This window comes from Labeo rohita, chromosome 1 (assembly GCF_022985175.1).
Source record: "Labeo rohita strain BAU-BD-2019 chromosome 1, IGBB_LRoh.1.0, whole genome shotgun sequence".
Classification (NCBI taxonomy): Eukaryota; Metazoa; Chordata; class Actinopteri; order Cypriniformes; family Cyprinidae; genus Labeo; species Labeo rohita.
The window spans coordinates 26,006,312-26,032,155 of NC_066869.1; the positions used below are offsets into that span (position 1 = coordinate 26,006,312).

General features: G+C 36.2%; 1 protein-coding gene across 3 annotated transcripts; it reads right to left on the bottom strand.

Moving 5' to 3' along the window:
* Positions 1 to 3,431: 3,431 nt before the first annotated feature.
* Positions 3,432 to 25,844, bottom strand: ednraa (endothelin receptor type Aa). Of its 3 annotated transcripts, XM_051110859.1 has the most exons (10): positions 25,670 to 25,844; positions 25,533 to 25,588; positions 24,192 to 24,431; positions 19,385 to 19,862; positions 14,620 to 14,747; positions 11,166 to 11,364; positions 9,856 to 10,008; positions 8,726 to 8,859; positions 8,233 to 8,341; positions 3,432 to 6,129 (listed from the first exon to the last, which is right to left on the bottom strand). In XM_051110859.1, exons 4-10 carry the CDS (start codon positions 19,790 to 19,792, stop codon positions 5,992 to 5,994), a joined length of 1,269 nt encoding a protein of 422 aa, XP_050966816.1. In that variant the 5' UTR covers positions 19,793 to 19,862; positions 24,192 to 24,431; positions 25,533 to 25,588; positions 25,670 to 25,844; the 3' UTR covers positions 3,432 to 5,991. The 3 variants fall into 3 exon arrangements, with proteins under 3 accessions (XP_050966816.1, XP_050966825.1, XP_050966809.1); XM_051110868.1 differs by lacking the exon at positions 24,192 to 24,431; XM_051110852.1 differs by lacking the exons at positions 24,192 to 24,431; positions 25,533 to 25,588; positions 25,670 to 25,844 and adding an exon at positions 21,257 to 21,500.

Genomic DNA, 25,844 nt, shown 5'->3' on the forward strand with positions numbered 1-25,844 from the left:
GCTCATATGCAATGAACAAACCTTAATACATATTTGCGCTCTTACTACTTTGTATTAGTTTTTTCATCGCATACGTTTCTGGAAGGTTTTGGTTTGAGGTTACCTCATTCTCATAAATAGAGGTGACTGCACTGCATGCTCTCACAGTTAAGGCCAATTTGTCCACAGATTTGATCCAAATGCTGTTGGTTTCTTGCCTTTTTAAGTATAATATCAGTGGTGGTATGTAATATTAGAAGTATGTTATTAATATAATCCATGGCAGAGCACAGTTTTAAGAAAAAACCTTAGGATAAAGTCAGAGCTTATCTATGTTTGCTGGTATGGGAGAGTTTGGCCTTGGAGAGCTACAATATAATGCTGTTTTTCCTCAGAACATATGTGCTTTGTTGAGAGACCTTAACTGAGGGCAGGATAAATTTAAAGAGACAGTTCTCCCAAAAAATGAAAATTCTGTCATTAATTACTCACCTTCATGTCGTTCCAAACCCGTAAGACCTTGGTCCATCTTCAGAACACAAATTAAGATATTTTTGATGAAATCTGAGAGCTTTCTGACCTCGACGGCAACGCAACTGACACATTCAAAGCCCAGAAACCTCAGAAAGCTCTCAAAGGCTCAGAAAGCCAGAAATATAATTATATATAATTATGTTTAGGGCTGTCAGTCGATTAAAAGTTTTTAATCTAATTAATTATATGATATTTTGATTAATTAATCTAATTCATCGCAAAATTTGACTGTGAAAAAACCCACAAAAGATTTTTTAAAGCTATTTTTGTATTAAGTATCAAGTAGACATTACAAATTGTAGCTTTAGAAATAAATATTTTATTTGATTCTGCATAAAATTTATTACACATAATAAACATTTAGGTTGCAACAGCCTAATGTAAACTATGGAACATAAAAGAAGATCATTTGAGAGACATCTCAGTATTTTTTGTTCATACCATGTAAGTCATTGGTAACCAAAACATTTCTGCGACATTTCTGTGACATTTCTGCTGTGGCTTCAAAGGTAATATGTTCTCTGCAAAAAATATAACACAATATCAAACTTCTTATTTACTGAACTGTTGTATAAAATCACATTTTATCTTATAATAGATCGGGACAAAATCAGCACTTGTGTCACATTCCCCTTGCTGCCCGCGTGATATTGTGTGATTTTATATATATATATATATATATATATATATATATATATATATATATATATATATGAATGCACAGCTAGCTGTGCATTCAGTGATTTTAATGCACGGCGTGGAGGCCAAGAAGGTTGTGTGTGAATGTGTGTGTTTGCATGCGAGTGATGTTGGTTTGTGTGCATCAATTAAAGCAGCGCATTAATACTGAATGATATAAAATGTTCATGTCTTTCTGTCTTCATTGGTGCCCCAATTTTGAACTTCCAAAATGTAGTTTAAATGCTGCAAAGGGCTCTAAACGATCCCAGCTGAGGAAGAAGGGTCTTATCTAGTGAAACAATCGGTCATTTTTTTCAAAAAAAAAAAAAAATTGTATACTTTTTAAGCACAAAAACTTCTGTAGCACAGGCTCTGGGATGTGTGTCTAAGATGCTACGAATTAGTGATGGGTCGTTCTTGAATGATCCTTCATTTTGAACGAATCTTTAATGTGACTCGGGAAGAACGAATTATCTCGGGGTGTGATTCGTTCAGTCACGCAGCCTGTTAGGTTCTGTACTGGAATTAGTTTGCCTGTTTTGAATCTTTGAGTTTTTCGAGTTGTTCGTTCATCTTATGGGGCTGTCACGTGATGAATGAACGACTCAAACCCAAGATAGGTGAGGTGAGCTAATCATAGACTAAATACCCAGGTAAACAATGAATTAATGTTTTCTGTTTCTTATAGCATTATAGTTTTGTCTTGTTTGTAGTGTGATCAAAGTTTGTGTAAGCAGTAGATGTGTTAGGGAAGTAACACGTAACATTTTAATTATATTTTGCTAAAATGAACGAAATTACTCAAAAAAAAGATTAGTTCATTTTGCTGAACAAGACTCAAAGGTCCGAGTCGGTAAAATGATCCGAACTTCCCATCACTACTACGAATCACATCAGTACATCGTCTGTGTACACCGGCTCAAAAAGGTAGAGTATGGCGAAAAACTCCATCTTATTTTCTCCAACAATTTCGGAATCGTCCAGCATCGTTGTACCTTTTTGTTTGTAAACAGCGTTTGACTTACTTGCACTTTCTTAGTCTTTGCGTGTTCGCTTTGTAAACACTGGGTCTGTAGTTCCACCTACGTTCCGCGTGACCTTTCGATGTGGTTCAATAGTACGTAGAGTCATGAGCCTGTGCTACACTAGCTTTTGTGCCTACAAATTTTTATTTTCCAAAAAAAATTACCAATCGTTTCGCTAGATAAGACCCTTCTTCCTCATTTAGAGCCCTATGAAGCTGCATTTAAACTGCATTTTGGAAGTTCAAAATTAGGGCACCAATGAAGTCCATTATATGGAGAAAAATCTTGAAATGCTTTCCTCAAAAACCATAATTTCATCATGACTGAAGACAGAAAGACATGAACATCTTGGATGACAAGGGGGTGAGTAAATTATTTGTAAATTGTTGTTCTTGAAGTGGACTTCTCCTTTGAACGGTTTTAATGCATACCTGCCAGCCAAATCAGAATCAGGTATTTAGACAGACCATGGTATATTATATTATATGGCACTTTTTGAAAGAGTAAATCCTGAGCTATGGAGAATTTTTAGCAAACATTTAATCAAAATTTTAGCTGCTTGCACAAAAGAGCACACACATTCTGAAATTTTTCTTTTTCTTTTTTTTTAATCCTTCGTTTTGAATTACATACAGCAGCAGAGTGATGTTTGAATTTTTGTAGACGTTTGACACATCGGCTTATCATTTCTAGTTGTTTTTTTGTGCTTCATTTGCCTTTGAGCTTCATTTGCTTCTTCCTTGGCAAGCTCAGAGGTTCCCACCAAATTCCTCGGACCTAAAACCATTCCTTCTTCTCCCCTAAGACAGTTTCATAAGCATGAGAAAGAGTATTTCAAACCTTGGATAAGTCATATTTTCACATGTTCAATAATTTGGCAAGAGTCTCAAAACAGACTTGTCTCAGTCCTCTAAATTCAATATCTAATTTCATGTGTGATAAAAGAATGTCTTAAAACAAGCAAAAAGACATTTTCATAGTAAATTATTAAGTCCGTGTTAGTTTTGGCTGGTGGAGTAGGTTTATATTCAGCTTAGAACATTGTGTTGCAATGTTACATCAGTCAAAAAAGATTAACATTATAAATAATAGAAATTTGTAACTCTTAGCGCATGTAATTCTGCATTAAGCAAATAATGTTCTATTACAGAGGAATCATGTCTGGGACCAGACCAACAATTTGTCTATTGTGCTTAAAAAAAAAAAATCATCTCCATTATATGCACTTCTTTATTTACTTAGAAAAGTCCACACAGGCAAATAAAAAACACATTTATTTGTCCAAACCAGTATAGAGTACTTTTGTCTAAATAAACACTTGCTAAACTGACACTGCAGACAGATGATGGTATAAGCTCCATAGTTTACATCTAATCTTCTAGTGTGCCCGGTTCACATCCTCTGGGTTGACACAGATGACCTAGAGGGGCCGTGTTGCCCGGTGAGTCAAAGTACATCATAAATCACTCCCAAGCTGGAGCTTCTTCCCAGGCCAAAAACAGACAGCTGTCACAAGGCACCTTTCTCCTTTTAGGACTGAAACCTCATTACACTTAGAGATAAGATAACATTGCTTTAAGTGGTTGAATCAATAGCCTGGTCCAATACTCTAAAATAACTAGCAGCTTATCTAGAAAATTTAACTGAAGTTATAACAGTCTATGAGAAGAAATGTGTTTTGTTTAACCAGTCATTCATGATATGTAAAACAATCTATAGTCTAGCATACAGAGTAAACAGAGCTATTGTTTTTTTGTTTTTTTTTATAATAAATGTGCAACATTCCTCACTCAGTGGTGATATTGAAGACCAGTACATGTTTAACATAAGGATAATCTGTGAAATCAGATTCCACTACAAAATGTCATTTTCTTTATATTTATCAACACGCCAAATTAACAAGACCTACATACACTGTAAAAAATAAAAAACACAATTTGTTGAGTCATCTTAAAATAATTTGTTACCCTGCTGCCTTAAAATTTTAAGTTCAGTCAACTAAAATAAGTTTAGTCAACTTGAAATGTTAAGTTGTACTAAGTAACAACTTAGTAATTTGTGTTTGCTAAACTTAACAGATGGGTAAGTAACCCAGCTGCCTTAAAATTTGAAGTTGATTCAACTCAAATATATAAGTTGTCACTTAGTATAATTTAACATTTCAAGTTAAATAAACTTTTTTTTGAGTTGACTGAACTTAAAATTTTAAGGCAGCCAGGTTACAAATTATTTTAAGTTGACTCGACAAATTGTTTTTTTACAGTGTAGGTCTCTGTCAGAAAGTGTATAATGTCATTCATATTAGATTCAACACTGAGAAGAAAATGAATTTCTTAAAATTCTGTATCCGCTACCTATCAAACATTTGGGGCCTGTAGGATTTTTAAAGTTTGTTTTTTAGAAAAAGCTGCATTTGTTAGATTTGTAAATAATAGTAATTTTGTAATCGTTATAAACAGTTTATTTGAAAATGTTTTAAAATGTAATATATTCCTGTAATGTTTAATGAAGTTAATACTATTTCTTTTGATCAATTTAATGCATCTTTATTTCCTGAAGAAAAATATTAATTAAAAAAAAATAAAAAAATCTTACTGACCCGAAACTTTTGAGCAGTACTGTACGTTTTTGCTACAACAGCAAATACATCAACTTAAAATACAGATGATATACAAATACTGAGGCCATTAAATAGTAATAATATTAATGTTTGCAAGGTTAATAGCATGTATAAGTTCTCTTCACAGAAAATTCACAGTGTCAAAAAAAAAAAAAAAAGCAAAGATATGTTTGTATCTCTTGGGCGTTTTGTTTTGATTACAGAAAGGCCCCTTTTTCCCGCGCCCTTATGCTCATTTTTTTTTTCTTTACACTATAACACAGCATTTGTTGCAGTTGGATGCATTCCTAGAAATTACTCTTAAATCCCAGCAAGGTCAAAGTTTCCTTTGCCTCCTTATTGCTAGAATTGAATCCAGCTGGTTCATTTCACATTTGCTGTATTAGGTTCATGTTTTGATATTTAATTTAATTCTGAGCTTACATTTTTATCTTAAACAAGCATATATACAGTAAACTTAATTTGGCATTCAAACACAAAGGCTTATTTTGATTATCTTCCTACCTCACTAAAAAAACAGAGGTGACGTCCAGCGCACAATATGATTCATTTAACAACTAAATAAAGATTAAGGCAACCTGAAAGTTCCTGTTTTACAAACTAGCCTTGCTTCCATATCTGCATTGAGTGTGCTAACAATAACAACCGGACATTGAATTTGAAAGATAAGGTGCCTCCTCAGCAGCAAGCTGGGAGTTTCTTTGGCAAAGCTTATAGGAAGGAACACAGCAAACACAGATTGACCCTTGCCACTTTACTCTTCCTTTCTGCAACTTCCTTTCACGTCGGACAGTGACGATCCGGAGCATGTTCATAGTGTAGCATTTACAAAAGGAAAACATGTCAAACTCCTGTTGAGGGTTAATTTGTGGCTGTTAGGTTCAACTGCATCCTGTCGCTGTTGGTCTTCACTCCCACCACTTCTCACACAACAAAACAACCCTTTGAAAGTCTGGGAACAGCTGCTGGAGATCTGCGGGAGACTTTAAATATATCAGGTCCATGAAGCTATATATAAAAACAACCTGATGCTGCGCCGAGCACAGGAACTTTAGTTTCATATGAATGGTTACAATGTTTTCCACCTCAAAGTTTGACACGATGGTGTCCGCTTTTAAGCATCTAGATTGTCTGGAGCGAGTCCTTCACTTCTCAGTCACTGTATTTGCGGAGGCTCCGGTCAGTGTTGAGGTTGCCGGGCTCATGGTTTTTGCACTGAATGCTGGTGCCGTTCATTGGTCCTGAGCTGGATACCTGGTTCCTGGTGTAACACCAACAGCACAAGCAGGACTAAAATAATGATAAAGAACAAAGAAAAATCATATGATTGTACCAACATAGGCTCATTGGAAAACATGCCTACCTAGATTGGGCAAAAATGTACTTAGTTTCCAACTGAAATGAACACTAAAGACAATAAAGCACCATTTCATGCATTCACTATGATTACAGTGGCATATTAAGGCTATAAAGGCTTAAAGGGAACCCTGAGTATTAAGACTTGTATGGCTTAAAATAACATAAATCATGATTTATGTTAAAAATCCACATTGTTACGAACTATGGGAGTGCCATTATTTCGAAAATTGTGAAATTGTTGCACTTGGTGAGCTACTAGAACTACCTGTTGCTATTTTTACTGCAACACAACTCGAAAAATAAGTTGTAATTTGCAGTCGAAGGGCAATGTAAGTCTTCACGAAGGCTGCACGATAAATCTCATGCGATTGTCATGCGCATCTCGTCAGTAAAGCCGGTTCTGATTAGTAGTAAATCTCCATCACATGCTTTCAGCTGGAGTGGCATTTAATACACAGAGCCGTAGATCACTGACATGCGATGCAATATCGTGTTCATAATCGAATGCGATTCATCTGCGATTATGAACGTGATCTATGGCTCTGTGTATTAAATGCCGCTCCAACTGAAAGCATGTGATGGAAATGTACTGCTAATGACAGAATCGGCTTTACTGACGGGACACGCATGACAATCACATTTGATTTATCGTGCAGCCCTAGTCTTCACTGATTTCCTAGCAATAAGAAGAGGAGAAAAGAATGGGAGAATGCCTGTGGACAAATAAAACCCATGTCTTTACTCTCTCTACTTTAGCCCTGATGCCTTTGAGACCACAGCTACTGGAAGAGGTTAGAAATGGCAGAAACAATAAACGCTAGATGCCATCCTAGCAGGATGTAAACATGCAAACACTAGTCATTATGCCGAAGTCACTAAAGAAGTTTTTCAGCATGAATTTCACTCGATATCCGGGGGTGTTTAGACTCCCTGTGGGGAAAAATTGATGATACGACATTTGGTTTAAACCTATGCTTATATCCATCGCCACCTGTATGTTCTTTCGGTAGCTGTGGACGTCACTATGTTATTTTCCGAGTTGTGCGTTCCAAGTTGTGTTGCGGTAAAAATAGCAACAGATAGCAGCAGTAGCTCACCAAGTGCAACCATTTCATATCATTGAAATAATGGCGAAATGTAAAGTTAATCACAGCAACCCAATGCAACCTACACAATGCATATTTTTTAAATATTAAGCCTAAAATGTGTTTTAATGTCACTATTAATGAGGATTGTATGATCTTTGAATAATATCAGTCTTTAAATGCAAGATATTTAAGTACGTATAAGTATACTTGCAATAGTTCCAGTTTAGTACAATCTAATATACTTAAGTATATCTTTCGTTATACTTCAGCAATACTTCCGCACAATTAAAGTGCATTAACTTCTTGCAATTGTAGTTGTTGCAATTTAGCAGACTTTAAGTATACCAGTCTAGTACACTAAGTACAATTGCAAGGTATTTTTATTAAGTATATAAATATGTAAATGTCTTTGTAGTATACTTAGCATAAAGTAAGTATATTTATTTTTAACTAGGGACACTGTATTGTATTAGAGATGAATGCGTTTATGGATCAGTATTTCTTATCTGCACCACCAAGTTTGGCCTATAGTAAATCAACTTTGCATATTTCTCTTGGACCCATACCATCTCTTGCACAAATCATCAGTTTGCTTGTATTTAGGTCTGTGAACTTTGAGTTGTTGTTGTTTTGCTTCGTCTCACAAACACTTGAGCTGCACTGTATCTTTGGGATCATCCTCATTACTCAGAAGGAGCCCACTTAGGGTCTGACATCATTGTCGGTAAACTGTGCTCAGTAAGAAGACAACCAGGGCCGGGCATGGCTTATCTCTCTCTGAGAATGACTCACAGTACCCTAAACATCTGTCTTTGTAAATCAACCATTTGCTGATAGATTGTTCTGTTCTGGCCATTTTTTTTGAAGACGCAAGGAAACTCACTCTTCTGTGTGAGTCTGTTTGCAGTGACAGTTTAATATACATAGCAAACAGTTTTAAACTCACCTTAAAGCAATTCTTAAACTTCTTGCTCACAAAGTAGAGGATGATGGGGTTGATGCAGGAGTTCACAGTAGCCAAGTTCATGCCAAAATAATCCATGATCAACAGGAAGCTGAAAGTTTGGACACTTGTTTAATTTTGTTGCATATCCAGTTCTGCTTCAGTTCTGTTTACATACCCTTTGCTTTATCTATTAATTAAATTAAAAAAAAAAAAAAAATACGAAGAAAGATCATAAAAACCTAAGATTTACTGTTTAAGATTTTATTTACTTATTTTTTTTTAATATTTTAATTTATTTATTTTTTGAAATGGTACAAATCTTAGTGTCCAAGGGGTATGTAAACTTATGAGCGCAACTGTATAAACACTTTAGAGTACAAACTATAACTTTTAGGTTGGAAAAAGATACCTTTTGCACAAGCAGTACAAGTATGTAAGGTATAAAATAAACCAGTCTGCCATTAAGAGTCAAAATCGGCAAAGGCTCACTCACTTGAATAGGTCGCAACGTCTTTCATCAGTTGAAACATAAATCATTTTCTTCAACAGTCTACTGAGATGAAGAGGGAACCAGCAAAGAGCAAAGATCAGCACTAAACAGAAGACTGCTTTAGCCACTTCACGCCGCTGCAGAGCATAAACAAGCCATTAGAACAGCAGTATTTTCAGTGTTGTATACTCTCATACATATTGCTATGTAGCTTTCAAACGCTTTACTACAATAGTGCATACAGGACAGGCTAAAAAGAATATGATATCATCTACAGTTGAGGTCAGAATCATTAAAAATTGTAATTATTGTACCAAAATAAGAGGGATCATACAAAATGCATGTTATTGTTTATTTAGTACTGACCTGAATAAGATACTTCACATAAAAGATGTTTACATATAGTCCACAAGAGAGAATAATAGTTGATTTTATAAAAACGACCCTGTTCAAAAGTTTACATCCCCTCGATTCTTAATACTGTGTTGTTTCCTGAATGATCCACAGCTGTGTTATTTTTTGTTTAGTGATAGTTGTTCATGAGTCCCTTGTTTGTCCTAAACAGTTAAACTGCCTGCTGTTCTTCAGAAAAATCCTTCAGGTCCCACAAATTCTTTGCTTTTCCAGCATTTTTGTGTATTTGAACCCTTTCCAACAATGACTGTGTGATTTTGAGATCCATCTTTTCACACTGAGGACAACTGAGGGACTCATATGCAACTGTTAGAGAAGGTTAAAATGCTCACGGATTACTTCAGAAGGAAACATGATGCAAGAGCCAGGGGGGTGAAAACTTTTTGAATTTCAAGATCAGGGTAAATTTAACTTGTTTTGTCCTCTGGGAAACATGTAACTATCTTCTGTAGTCTCTAAAGGGCAGTGCTAAATGAAAAAAAAAAAAGATATTTAGGCAAAATAAGAAAAATGTTCTTCATTGTGTTCAAAAGTTTTCACCCTCCGGTTTTTAATTCTGGAGCATCAGTGAGCGTTTGAACGTTCTGGAATGTAAACTTTTGACCTCAACTGTAAGTGTTCATAAAAACATTAATACAGTCTAAATGCAAAAACCTTTACTGTTCAGTAATTTTTAGTATGTTTTTATCATATCATTAGTATTAAGGGTAGCTTCTTACCTGTTTAAGGTGTTCGCTGAGGGCAATCCGAATGCTTCCATTTCTGTGGTTGAGCATTTCACATGTCATGAGGGTGTAGAAAACAGCTGTGCAGGCCAGTGGCACGCAGAAGTAAAAGCCAAATAACCACCAGTCTTTCCAATCTGCATAGAGCTGAGAGAAGATAAAACAAATATACACTATCCATTAAAATCCTTGTTATATGAAAATACCAACTCTTTTAATAGCAATTTTAAAAGAGGTCATGAACTGCCTTTTTTAAAATTTTGTACTGTTCTCTGAGGTCCACTTATAATGTTACCAAGATTTTTACATCAAAAAACATACATTTACAAAAAATAGGCCCCTCATCAGAATGCTTGAATAGTCCACGATTAGTGGACTGTAGTGACCACGTAATAAAAACAGTTACTCACACTTACGTGGTGCAACGTTACTGTTTGATTTTTTTATTTGTCAGTTCATAACCACTTTAAAATTGTTAATTTGTTGTGGTAAAAGTAGCAAAAATGGCCTCAGCAGATCTCAGCATTGATTAGAAGCCAGAAGAGCAATGAACCGATAAGAAAAATAAAGAGATGTTAACAATAAAAAGACTAAATTCTAGCTAAATATGTTATACACTACTGTGTAAAATTTTGCCAGGTCAGTAAACTTTTGAACTGTGGTGTATGTTAGCAAAATAGTCCATGAAAAGTAGTGGAAACTACTTTTTTTAAACAGGAAAGTCTTTTTATGTCACATCCTGATGGCCCTGCTGGATTTGTTTTGTGATAATTATTAGCTGACCTTACATTTTCCCTAGCTGTTATGCATAAAAAGTACATAAAGTGAACAGAACACGATGTTAATTTAATATTTATAATTGAATTGTGCTGTATTGAGTCTCGTCTGAATTGCCTTTTGTTTCTGTGATTAATGGCAGGGTTCGTATGAGACAATGACCTCTGTTTCTCATCTACACATATGGCTCTGCTTGAGAGAGATACATCAGCTTGTAATTGCACTTGTGGTCTGCTATCAATTTACTTCTTTGGACTCGAACAAACGGAAAGAAATCTCCAGATATCTCCTGCATGGGGAACTGAGGAAAACTCAAAGAGTTTACTCTTATCCCCCTGTATTGTCTGTTATTTACGCAAAAAAATGTTGTTATTCACAGGATCAAAGTTTGTAAAAGATCACAGAAATAGTGCATAGCATCCTGTTCGGGGTCAACCGGACAGGATGCACTGTTTATTACAATGTGTTTGAGTGTTTATGTGAATGAGGGGAAAAGACGTCTGCAAGACTTCCATCCGGAAGCGTACCTTTATGAAGTTAATGTCAGACTTGAGCATGCAAGTGTGGATGGTTTGGTTCTTGTAGGTGAACGTGACCATGTTGAAGGCCACTGCCTCTGGCACAGCCAAGATGATGGACAGGACCCAGATGGAGAAGATCTCAATTGCGGTAAAGAGGGGAATTCCGACCCCCTGCACTCTGCTCCAGGACGCTACGGCCCTGTACCTGAACCACAAAAGGTACAACCGTTAACAAAACTCTCAGATGATTGCTCATCTGTTTCAGCGTTTCAAAACCGAGACATAACATTGAAGCTCCATGTGCACTAAACATTTTTTTATGTCAACACCTGTGAAGCTTAACTGATCAGATTCCTATTGTGTGGGAAAGCTTTTGTAAAAATATTGCTGTGCAGCTGTGGCAACATTCAGCTACTGGTTTGTAGCTGCAAAGGTTGATCTAAGATTAATGAAAAGACTGCTTTGCATTTTAATATTCATATTACTAAAATGCTCACAGATATACTTCAGCTGTTTGTTTGGATAAAGTCACTGGTTTGCCTGGCTGTGTGTTTCCCTTTGCTCAAAGTCATGTTTGCTTGTTTGTTTCATTAATATCTTTTCTCTTGTGGGTTTTTCTGTAAAACGGTGCATCAAGATTTTATACGTAACTATATTTTTTTTTTATGACCCATTTGAATATTCCTGTTTAACAACAATGGGGCATTTATATTTTAATAAGTGGAGATGTATCCACTTTGCCAACACTCAGACGGAAGAGAGAGACATGATATGTGAGCTCACGCAACATGGGGAACACGAATCGGACGAGATGTGCTAAACATTTCCTCGGCATGATTCAGGATCTAATTGAAAGCTGCTGTGCGGTTGTGAAATAAAGGCCAGACGTTTGATTCAAGTGATTCACGCTTTAAAAATTGCGACAAGCTGCTAGACATTTGTTGCTTTTATAGTGCTGGATGACAATGAAACGTCTTTCATTCATTCAAATAAATAAATAAATAACATTGTCTAAAAGATAATAAGGATATAATATTGATGTTTTTAAATATAAAGTCTTTTCTTTTTATATATCGAAAGTTGCTGAAATTATGTTGAGGTAATGTGTCAAAAGGTAATTTAATTTCTTTTTATTGTTTTTTTTTTTTTTTTTTTTTTTCTTACACAATATCTTAAATTGGCCAAAGGATAGAATTTTAGTTTAGTTTTATTGTATAATCATACGACAAGATATAGTTGAGGTCAAAAGTTTGCATCCCCTTTCAGAATCATTAAAATGTTCATTATTTTACCAAAATAAGAGGGATCATACAAAATGCATGTTATTGTTTGTTTAGTACTGACCTGAATAAGATATTTCACATAAAAAGATGTTTACATATAGTCCACAAGAGAAAATAATAGTTCAATTTATAAAAATGACCCGGTTCAAAAGTTTACATCCCCTCGATTCTTTATACTGTATTAGTACCTGAATGGTCCGCAGCTGTGTTTTTTTTCATTTAGTGATGGTTGTTCACGAGTCCCTTGTTTGTCCTGAACAGTTAAACTGCCTGCTGTTCTTTAGAAAAATCCTTCAAGTCCCACAAATTCTTTGGTTTTCCAGCATTTTTGTGTTTTTGAACCCTTTCCAACAATGACTGTATGATTTTGAGATCCATCTTTTCACACTGAGGACAACTGAAGGACTCATATGCAACTATTACAGAAGGATCAAACGCTCACTGATGCTCCAGAAGGAAAAAACCATGCATTAAGAGCCGGGGGGGTGAAAACTTTTTCAATTTGAAGATCAGGGTAAATTTAACTTATTTTGTCTTCTGGGAAACATATAACTATCTTCTGTAGCCTCCAAAGGGCAGTACTAAATGAAAGAAATACGATATTTAGGCAAAATAAGAAAAAATGTGCACATCCCCATTCTGTTCAAAAGTTTTCACTCCCTGGCTCTTAATGCATGGTTTTTCCTTCTGGAGCATCAGTGAGCATTTGAACCTTCTGTAGTAGTTGCATTTGAGTCCCTCAGTTGTCTTCAGTGTGAAAAGACGGATCTCAAAGTCATAGAGTCGTTGTTGGAAAGGGTTTAAATACACAAAAAAACGCTGGAAAACCAAAGAATTTGTGGGACTAGAAAAGCAAGCAGTTTAACTGTTCAGGACAAACAAGGGACTCATGAACAACTATCACTAAACAAAAAACACAGCTGTGGACCATTCAGGTAACAACACAGTGATAAGAATTAACCATATGTAAACTTTTGAACCAGGTCATTTTTTTTATAAATTCAGCTATTATTTTCTCTTGTGGACTATATGTAAACATCTTTTATGTGAAATATCTTATTCAGGCTAGTACTAAATAAAAAATAACATGCATTTTGTATGATCCCTCTTATTTTGGTAAAATAATTAACATTTTTAATGATTCTGAAAGGGGGATGCAAACTTTTGACCTCGACTGTATTAGCCGTCGGTTCTTCTTCTTTATGGTAACAATTATGGTAGAGGTGGGCAGGTGGCTTCTGCCTCTTGATGAGGAAAATACTTTCTAATGAGAGGTGCCCATTAGAGTTGACCTTATAAACTGGGGAGAGTACAAAAACTTGACAGGCTAACGCCCCGCCTTTTCCCCTAAACCACAATCAAATACACTAATGTTTCCTGCTGGATTCGATGGAAACCACCCTGATCAAGATGATTCAGGAAATACGGCCGTTTCTCTTATCGTAGAAAACTTAATTAAAGAAAAAACAAACAAAAAATAAAAACTGAGAAAACAAGTGTTTTTTTTTTTTTGCCTCAGAAAATTGTAATAAAATAATGGTGGATAAACTAAATAGAAAGAATATAAGTTACTTGACAAATGACTTGCATTTTGGTGTCAGAATAAAAATGAATGTAATTGCAGATGGATTCCACATTGTTTTGCATTATACTGACTAAACGATTCAAAATAACTTGGTTTTATAGTAGGTAGAGGAGTGAAAGATTAAAACGTGACGTGGTCTAAAAACATAAAGCCAGCTTCTGACCTTTGTCTATCCCTGACCTTAAGACCTCAACAGTGAAATCTGAACCTGAACCTCACGGTGACCCAAAGATTAAAGGTCAAATTAGAAAAGATTTTGTAGACAAAGAGTTTACAAACTTTATTTCCTTAATTAAATATGATTTTCTGGAGAAAAACTCACAATGATAGTGAATTAGAAAAAGCAAGAAGCAAAACACTGAAAGTGGTCAGTATTTTAACTTTTTGGTGTTGTTTTGTTTTTTGTTTCTCAACCCTGGTCCTTGACCTCCCCCAACATCCCCCAACATTTTCAGCGTCTCACTAATCAAACACATCTGATTCAGACCTGAAACAGGTCTGTCAAGAACCACTTTTTAAGATTATGAACATAATATGTCAGCAATGTTTAATGTGTACACTTTGATATCCAAATAGTGAAGTTTTGATTTACCTGTCCACACTCAAAGCACACAGATTGAGTACTGTAATCCCAACAGACGCTTTCTGAAGGAAAGGCACCAGTTTACACAGGAAGAGTCCAAATGGGTTGTCATCAAATGGCCATTTTGCGAGAAGTAGCTGCAAGAAAAATAGAATCATTCATGATTCCTCAGCTAACCGTTCACTCTAGTAGAACACAGTGCATTAAGATGAATTAAATGTGGACGAGGAACATGTTCTTACTTATTTTAAGCGCTTACTGTATGTCTGGACATGTATTTATAAAGAAGGAAAGAAAGAAATGGAGATGTTTAACCATAATTGAAGCAGTCTAGATTTCCGGAATTTGCTTAAATAAGAAGCAGATTTTTTTTTGCTTTTACTCTCTGTTCCCGTCTTTGGCCTTAGGGGCACACATCTTGTCTTGATGAAATGGCTTTAGAGCCGTTTCAATGGTTGCTTGTGTATCAGCCCAGGCACTTTCTTGGTCATTGTATACTTTTGCTTGTCTTCACCTTGCGAGACTCCAGTAGTGTTGAAAACAAAAACCTCCTGTCTCTTTTTTTTGAAGTGTACCCCTTTTTGTAATGTCATTTGCGTCATCAGAAGTTTTTTTGTTGGTTTGGGCCTCTAAAGTAACATCATTTAAGTGGCCTTGACAAGGTTCTCTAAGAGGACCTTGCCTTTTGTTAAACAGGAAAAGTATGCAGATTACGCTCGGGTTTAGAAAGGAAACTCCTCGTGGGTGTATCCTGGCCCTGTTTGTATGAGAGTACAGAGTTTAATCAGTGGCACAGCTGGAGAAGTGTGTTTGCCTGTGTATTTGATGTATATTGAAAGGCTGTGGTCTGGAGTACACATGAGTCTGTGCGTCACAAAACAAGACATGCTAAATGTCACAGTTCCGTTTTAAAACATTGATGTTTTTTCATATGAGCTTTCATTTGTCACCTTCCGACCTAATAGAGCAGCACTCGAGATCTCTGATCTCGAAACTGTTAAGACTATGTTCATCTTACATCTCCACCCAATATCCTGTTGAAAAGTCCCTCAAAATGAATTTTGCAAAACATAATAGCTGACTTTATGACTTCTTAAAACTGGAAGACAAACATTCAGTGCTAAACTCATTTCACAGAGTGTTTTAACAATTAATAATTTCTAAAGACAGACTACAGATAGGAAATATGACATGGGTCAGTGATGAAAGTATAAGAGAATCCAAGTTAATGAAAAACAAATAGTGTAAAGGGGTCATGAACTGCCTTTTTATTATTTTGTACTGTTCTCTGAGGTTCACTTATGATGTTATCAAGATTTTTAGATCCAAAAACATCATAATTCAGAATTATTAGGCTATTTTATGTCCTGTTTTGACCACCCTCATCTGAACACTTAAACGTTTGAATAGACTCGGAAGTAAACGCCCACTGCTGTGATTGGCTAACAGTTGTGTATGTTTGACAGCCTACTTCCTTCATATGGACGCTGCTGTGATTTAGCATAAGTACTCAGTACATATCAAACGATTTGTAATAACAGACAAAGCACCACGTAATAAAAACAGTTTTTATCAATTAATTTGAACTGAATGTTTTGCCATGCTTTTATTTTTTATAAATCGAGGAAAATGTTACCAAATGTTAGAATTAGACACTTTGACAATACGCCAATGATAACCGTAAAGAAAAAAACAGTCCAACCATGTGTCGGCGCATGTGATTAACCGCTCATGTGTGACGTGCTCATATCTCTAGGCACCATTCACACAGAAAGTGCATTTGTGTTGACAAAGATACAACACGGGCAGTGGAATAGGAAAAAGCATGCAAGAAGATGGGAGTGAACTTCTTTTAGTTTGAGTGTCGCATTTTAGAATGCCGTTACGTGCGTTAGACGCCGCAAGAGATGTGGATGCAACAGTCAAAGTGTCCATGTTCACAGAAAAACAATGGAAAAGCAGTGCAATAGAATAAAAAAACCTGTATGTATGTCTGATATTTCATGGTTGCATCATGATGACAGGCTGAAAGCTGCTGTTCATTGTTTTTACAGAGCATTTGGACTATTATAGTTAATAATTTTGAATTTGAATTACCTTGACCTTTGAGGGTTTTTTTTTTAAAGCATTTTCCTTGTATTATTTCTTAGCACATAATATGTATAAGACAAGTTCGTACAAGATGTAGTTGTAGTTCATACATAGTTTCTGCAAAGATATTTAACAAGCGATTTGTTTAACATTTACATCATGTGGGGTGCACTTGGAATAGACTGTTCTTTAACTAGAGGGTTAATAAAGAAAAAGTTACTTGAATCATATTGTAGTTACGTTTTCAAGTTGATTAGTTAAAAATCATAAAAAATTCAAAAATCAAGATTTTAATTATTTGCCATATCGCCCAACCCTAACTGTCAGATTCAATATAGCAGGCACAACATTGTCTTTTAGTTTCAATCTTTCTGAAAATCCTGTGTCGAATTGTGCCTTGTTTGAAAATGAGTCTGTGGTAAAATGAAGTAAACAAAGGACCAAGTTCTTACTGAAGTGGTCTGGAACTTCATTAAAAATAAAGTTTATTGACTTTTTCCTAGTGTTAGAATCAGAAGGAAAGGAATGCAAAGACTGTTTTTTTCGCAACTTGGCACTGAACAGCGTCTTGTTGTCTTCTGAGCCATTTTTATCATTTGGTTTCCTGCGTTTGCCTCTTGTTATTTACACCACATGTGTTAATCGGGGGGCGGGGCTAAACAGGAAGTGTTGTAGAAGCAGGCACTGATTTCTTGGTAACGCTTTATTTTGATGATCCCTTGTGGACATTCTGCACCTGTCAGCTAACTCTCATTAGAGTATTAGTAGACTGTCTGTTTAATATCTGGTAAGTCTTTTTTGTGATGGTCTCCCAACAGATATTCTACTGCTTATAAGTAATTTTGCAAGTACATGTCAACTTAATCTAACCCTAACCCTACCACTCTACTAATACTCTACTAGTACTCTAGTGAGAGTTAGTAGATATGTAGGTGCAACGTTACTTATAGTCAACAGAATGTGTTAAAGTGAATTATAAATAAAGTGAATTATCTTCTTTAATGGAGGTGGTGTTTAGCCACACTAGTACGTCATAAAGTGGCACATCCCACAACCTGTTGTTTCAGCAGATTGGCTTCAATAAAAGCTTTTTTTAGACTAACAAGAAAGTTTTGAGTTCTGAAACTTACAGGACATTTTTATAGTACACTGACCTCTTCAAAAGATGAAGAGAATTTTGATTTCTTGGTTCATGACCCCTTTAAAACATTGGCAAGTTTTAGAAATGCACTCTTTGTAGTCATGCTTGTTTTGAAAAAAAAAAAAAAGACTTTTATAGCATTTTCAAGAAAAGATCCAGTATGACTAAAATATCTTGTGGTGTATCCATCAAGTAAAATGTATAGTCAACAAAAATAAAATTACATAAAAAGTGTACATAAAGTAAATAATGTTTTGTACACACTGAATACAGGAGTTTGCACAATCATTATTTTCTTGTTTCTTTTCCTTTTAAATATCTTTTTTATTATCATGAATTAATATAAAATGTCAGTACATTTTGGGGGTCACACCACATGACATTTTACAACATGAACTAACTGTGCATAAAAGGTCAACACATTGACCTTGTCACACAATCATAAGGATACGCAGGGGTCCTCTATGATATCATTTTCTGTTTAATGTGTTTTTTTTATCTGCTTGTTGTTTGGACCACATATAGTTTTAAGATTGCACCACATGAGTCTCTTTCATCCCATAAGAAATAATAAGAGACGTTGCCAAAATAATTTTTTTTGGGTAACACTTTACAATAAGGTTCATAAGTTATTAGTTTAACTACTTTAGTTAACAAACTATGAATGAACAATTATTCAACATTTATAAATCTTAGTTAATGCTAATTTCAGCATTTACCAGTGCATTATTAAAATCACTAGTTGTGTTAGTTAACATGCATAGGTAATGCACTGTGAACTAACATGAACTAACAATTACCAACTGTATTTTTAATTAACATTAACAAAAATTAATAAACAGTGTAATAAATGTATTGTTTATTGTTCGTTCATGTTAGTTAATACATTAACTGATGTTAACAAGTGACGTCTTATTGTAAAGTGTTAACATTTTTTTCTTTCTTTATTATGATATTAGAACACGACATTTTTTTGACTTACACCTCAAAGCATATTTTTAATACAGAATTGCAAAACTACTCTTTACTGAAGAAGTGTATTTAAATCATTGTATGTCTGCATTGCATATTTCATCTATTTTTGGTTAAATGAAGAGAATGTTACATCATTGACCCGTCTGCTAACACAGGCCTCTGTTCACTGTCAAGTACCGTGTTCACTGATGAGCCGAGAATTAGACAAGGGACTTTGGCTAGTGATGAAGCACTAGTCAGAACAGGGCTGTTCATTTGGATGACGGCCCTTCAAACCCTCTGTTTATTTTATCAGGCCATATCCCGGCTGCACTCATCACAAAAACCTCAGTAACCGTAATAGGCCGGCCCTAGAGATAAACTCTGGATGACCGTATATAATTGTACGTCCCTGCCCTGTGCATCTAAGCCCCCTCCCAACTTCCTCTGCCAGCTTATTCTCCCTTCCTGCGCTGAAGTACTCTCTTTTGTATTGTACTCTATAGGCTGGTCTGCTTTGTGAAAAGAACAACATGATGTCATGCTTCCTACCAATCAAAAATAATACAGAAACAGATCGGTGCCTACCTTGTAGACAATGATAGGGATGTCTATGGTGATGTAGATGAGGTCTCCAAGAGCCAGGCTGGCGATGAGGGCGTTGGGCCCGTTCCTCATACACTTGTTTTGGTAAATAATCCTCAGCAAGGTGGCGTTGCCCACTATTCCCACCACAAACACGGCACAGGAAATAATTGTGTTAATATACTTAAAACAGAGCTTGATGGAAGTGGGTTCCTTGCAGGGTGGATGCCGCTTCGCACTGGTATTGTTATCCAGAAGGGATTTTCTGGTGGTGGGCTGGAGACCTTTATGCACAATGATTTTGGAGGTAGTAGAGTTTTGAAAGGCTTCCTCTGTTCCATTATTGTGACATATTCCAACGGTGGCCAGGACGGCCATTAGCAAAAACAATTGTAGTGTCGTAATGCCCATGGCGGAACACAGTTCGCTCTTTGATTTCCAGATGAGGTGATAAGAGCCTGATTACGGCTATTTAGCACAGCTGTGGGATAAGAAACAACAGGACATCAAAACCACATTGTGTTGTAAAGCAATCTGGAGTTCAGTTTGTCGCAGCTCCAGCACACAAAATAAAGAGACATACGACGCAGGCCTCAGAATAAAACAAAATCAAAGAGAATTACTTAAAAGTATAACACTAGATCTGCAAAACTTCAACACAACTTCAAAAGGGATTTAGTGGAGGAGCACAGATGGAGAGTGCCAGCACGAGTTACTGTCACGCTACGGGGACAAGACGTTGCCTTTCCTGTCATTCCCGGCAAGTACCCATCAGTGCTGGCATGGTGCTAGTGGCACAGCATCAAGCTTTTGTTTTTATTCATTTCTAATTTTTAAAACATTCCCGCTCTGGTTTGCATTTGGCATTCAAAAGAGCAGTTCCCCCGAACTTAATAAAAATGTCTTGGAATTTCACAATAGGGGATTTAGTATTATGAAAATCAAAGACCACGTCTTAACAACAATTACATGGTTGTAAATCACTCAGATATATTTTATGGTAACAGTAACACTTGAAAGTTAACATGAACTAACAATGAAAAAAAAAAAAAAAAAAAAAAACGAAAATTATTAATATTAGTTCATGCTAAAAGTTTGTATTTCTGGTAACACTTTGCAATAAGGTTCGTTAGTTAACTACTTTAGTTAACATGAAACAAAAAGTTTGATGTTAACAGTTAACAAAAAGTTAATGTTCATTTCAGCATTTACTAATCCATTATTAAAATGAAAAGTTGTGAATGTTATCATTAGTTAATGCACTGTGAATTAACATGAATTAACAATGAACAACTGTATTTTCACTAACTAACATTATCAAAGATTAATAAAAACTCTAATGCATCATTTTTTGTTCACCGTTGAACAGTTGTGACATTAACAAAGATGACTACACACTGTAACAAATGCACTAGTTAACTAACATGAACTAATAGGACCTTATTCTATAGTGTTATCACATTTTCTAATAACCCTGAGCTCATATTTTCAATTTAAACATATGCTGAGAAATGCTTTTTTACAAAAATTCTTAATAAAGAAATGATATGGATGTCTTTCAAATAGGTTAAATCTATAACCAGCGTAGCCTGCTGGTACACAGGAGTCGCAAGTGAGAAAAGTTAATCAACTCTCATCTTGTTTGGAATCATTTGAAACCCCCTTTCATTATCTTGACAGCAAAGGAACACTTCTGAGCCAAGATGTGTTTCCTGTTCAAAGTCCCTGCCACCACCTGGTACACAAGGAACTATTTAGTAGACAGCCCTTCAAGTAGCATCTCAGTTTAGCATCAGCTAGGCACTAAAGGGATCCTTAACGGCACGTAAACTGCTACACTTATGAATTATAAATGCCTCCTGGTTTTTCACCTACCGCTCCTTAAATGTCTGCCTTCCCCAGGATCCCGTCAGTCAGTCAGTCAGTGAGTTAGTGAGACGAATATTCGGCTAGAGCCCCCCAGACATCTGTGTGGTATCATATGAGTAATTAACCAACTATCAAAGTGTAGCAAGATCCCATTTGGACGCCACGACGCACCAAAGCTGCTGTGAAGGGGCTGCGCATTCTGTCTCTAGCTTTTCCTGTGGAGAGTTGCTGCATGTGTGTGTGTGTACGTGTGTGTACGTGAGTGTTTAAGAGAGAGCACTTTGACGGGGTGGGATTGCAATTCTCCACCTCCCCCCTCGGCCGGGAGGGGGGCCCCAAAGGAAACACCAGCGCTTGGTGAGGCACAGCCTGCCTGACTGTCTACAGTCAAACGAAGCTTGGGAAGCATCAGGAGGAATTACGAATCCCCTCCTGAGGTTTCTCTCCCCCGTTCTTTGTCGTTTTCCTTCTCTCGCCCTGACAGAACTCCTGCCGCCGTGTCGTAACCTTCTCCCAAATGATCGGCGCCGATATTTGCATCTGACAAACTCACCTACCGGTCCTTTCCTTTAGATGCGACACTGACAGCTATGCAGGAGGAGGGGGTGCATGGGGGACGGTGACGGTGGCAGTGGGATCGAGAGCCAAATATCCCTTGAACTTTCTATGCCCGAAATATCACAATGTGGGTGGTCGGACTCAGGGGAAAAAATGCAGATGCTTATCTGAATATAAAAGCCTGAGTAAGTCTTGGGTTCAAGTCTGCTTTACCAGCCTTACATAAATTGAAGCTGTTTCAGATACTTTTTCATTATGTGCCCTGGCAGCGTGATTTCAAGAAGGTCGATTGGGACAACAAGCTCATATAAAGCAAAGTTGTTGGCTGACTGCATCACTGTCCATTATGCAACCGGCGATGCCTAGTAAAATGGGCCATTATCAATATGGGGTCTAAGTGCAGGAAGGCTGCTATCAAGCACTGCAAACAGGCACCTAAATAAGCTGATACAGCAACTGTATTTGTTTCTAATAAAACACTGACCTGAATATTATTGAAACTCACTGGGTCGTGGTCACGTTTTTTATAGCAGTGCTAATGCCTGCTCTTATAGCTGCTTCATCAAGTTGTGTTAAGATAGAGGTTTATCTCATCTTTTTACATTGAATGCAAGGTTTGATTGGCCCTCTCTGACAGCTTGTAGGCTGTTTCACTGGTAGGCATTTATTTACAAAGCACTAATTGTTTTGTTGCCTTCATCTAATGATATATGTTAATTAAATCAAGTGTATGTTAATATAATCAGCTGATATATTATGTGCATCATTACCTGTCAAAAACAGATTTTGGCAGATAGCAATGATTTAATGTTCATCACATTTAATTAATTAAAAAATGTCAAGATTTAGAGGTTTTACATGCACACACAAGCTACTGTTCAAAAGTTTGGGGTCTGTATAAGATTTTTTATTAAGATGTTTTTAAAGGAAGTCTCTTATGTTCACCAAGAATTTATTTGATCGAAACGTTTGTAAAAACAGTAATACTGTGATATATTATTGCAATTTCAAATAACTGTTTTTTATTTTAATATGTGCACCAAATCAGCAACGCTGAGACCCGCTCTCTCCTGTAGAGGACTCAAAAATCCTGCGCTCTGACTGTAACTCAGCAGCTGGGTTGTTTCGTCAGTGACAGGCTTAACCCAGCGGTTGGGTAGAAAACATAATCCAGCAATTTACAGAGAGTTACAGAAAATCTACCCAGCACCTAAATAATTTTTTTTTAAATAACCCAATAAAATGACCCAACACGTTGAACCCAGCATTTGGGTTAAAAAAAAAATAACCCAGCACCTGGGTAAAAATATAAAAAATAACCTAATAAAATGACCCAACAAGTTGAACCCAGCATTTGGGTTAAAAAATAACCCAGCACCTGGGTAAAAAAAAAAAAAGAAAAATAACCCAATAAAATGACCCAAAAAGTTGAACCCAGCATTTGGGTTAAAAAAAATAACCCAGCACCTGGGTAAAAATATAAAAAATAACCTAATAAAATGACCCAACAAGTTGAACCCAGCATTTGGGTTAAAAAATAACCCAGCACCTGGGTAAAAAAAAAAAAAAACCTAATAAAAAAAAAAAAAGCATTTGGGTTAAAAAATAACCCAATAAAATGAAAAAAAAGTTGAACCCAGCATTTGGGTTAAAAAAATAACCCAGCACCTGGGTAAAAATATAAAAAATAACCTAATAAAATGACCCAACAAGTTGAACCCAGCATTTGGCTTTAAAAAAAAATAACTCAGCACCTGGGTAAAAATATTAAAAACAACCCAATAAAATGATTCAGCAGGCTGAACCCAGCATTTTGGTTAAAAAAAAAAATGACCCAGCATTTTTTAGAGTGTACAAAGACTAAACAGTGATAGTTTAAAATTTTCACAGAGACACCATATATTATCTCTTTATAGTTCCCCTTTGTCCATCTAGCTGATATTCTCCTCACGTTTCTATGCGGCCAGATGCTATGGGCAGCATAATCCCCCTTTCATTCCGTTTGTACGTGCATCTTTTAATTGGAGTGTTCATTTGCAGCTAATCAGCCTGCTTAGTATTAATTGTGACTTAATTGGGTAATACTAATATTTATTGCCATTCAATTTTAAAACGATTGTGTTTTCTTTAATTGTAGGCATGAATTTATAATAGCTCTTGAATAAGTCATGGTCAACAGTGGCATATATTTTATTAATCGTAACGTGATTTGCTGACAGGATCCTTTTTCGCCGAGTCCCTCAAGTCTGCCGGTAGTTTCAATGGTGTCACAACTTTTGGGGGAAAGGGAGAGCGAGAACGAAAGTATGCGTGCGAGAGAGAGAGTTGAGTTTGGAGTCTTTGTTAATCAAGACATTAATATATAAAATGATGAAACCTTTACCTGGTCCCAGTTGTTTTGGGCTTTCATGTTGTTGTGCTGTTGTTGTTTGGGCTCTTCATCTGGTATTAATGGCATTCTGTCTGAACTCAAAGATGGCAGGCTGCCTGGTAATTCATATGCTTGTTCTCTGATGGCATCTGTGAAAATGTGCTCCGTGCATATTGGTACATACCCTGTGGGAGGGAGCAGGAGCTCAAACCTCTGACTGAGTGGGATGTACGCGGTTTCGTAACTGGGGCACTTGCACCAAAAACAAAAGAGAGAGAGAGAGAGAGAGAGAGAGAGAGAGGGAGGGAGGGAGAGGAAGAGCGATTGGGAAAGAAGGCCAGATTGATTGTCTGTGCGGTGACTGTGATTGACATGCTGACACAGGGTGTATGATGATGGGCTGCAGAACCACTGAGAATAGTTTGTGTTGAAGTACTGAGAATTAGAATATTGCAAAGAGTCATATAGTATATAAAATAGTTAAGTAAAGTAGATTTATACTTTAAAATCATTAAACAGTCTGTGTGACATGACCACAATTTTATGAAGCTACAAGAAAACTTCTGTGTGCAAAGAAAACAAAAATAACATTGTTGAATAAAGTCCTTTTTGTTTTCTTTGTGCACAAAAAGTATTCTCATAGCTTCATAACTTTATGGTTGAACCACAGATGTCACATGGACTATTTTAACAATGTCCTCACTACCTTGCAAGGGTCAGAAAGCTCTCGGATTTCATTAAAAATATCTTAATTTGTGTTTTGAAGATGTACGAAGGTCTTATGGGTTTAGAACGACAGGAAGGTGAGTAATTAATGGCGGAATTTTCATTTTTCACCACAGAAAGAAAATAAAAACAGAGATGGAACAACATGACTATTCATTCTGCTTTCAGCTGTTTAAAGTAGAGAATTATTCAGACTTCAGAAGAAAATTTGTAGTTACATTTAAAGTTTCCAACATCATCACTTTGTCGACTCAGCCTTCTTTTGTTCTAGAAATGGCATGATTTATGGAGGATCTGCAAAAGCGTTTACATTAGTCATTTGGCTATGACACCAGAAGGTCTAAGGTCATGAGAAGTGTTCTTATTATCTGCTCTGTGTTACTAGGGAGAGACACAATAGCACATGCTCTAGATTATGCTACTGCTTTTAAAAGAAGTACTTTTTAAACAAGAACCGTTTTAATGAGCTGAAAAAAAGATAAATCATTTTAGATGATAGTTTATGTCTTTTTGTAAGTCGTCTTGTATATATCTAGTCTTCAGAATGGCTGTGGTTTCGTATAATAGCTTAATATATGTTTACAACAACTTCAACAGTATAAAAATAGCTTTTTCTTATTTACTTACATGTGTTTGTAGGTCAGCTGGACAGGAGTGAGTCACGAGCTGGACGCGTGAGTCACCTTTGAAGAACTTTGTTAGCATTGTGTCCACACAACATCAAAATAAAATAAATATTATGGTCTGCCATTTTAGCATTTTACCTGGTTGTAGCTTTTGTGTTGTTGCTGGCTGAACTCAAACTCCGTATAGCCAACACAGAAAATGACGAGGTAACTGATAGCACAAGTCTAAGAAAAGTCAGTATGGCTTTGAGACACATTCCTGATGCACCCCTTGCCTAATCTGCCTTTTGTCAGACATGTTCATTGCGAGAAG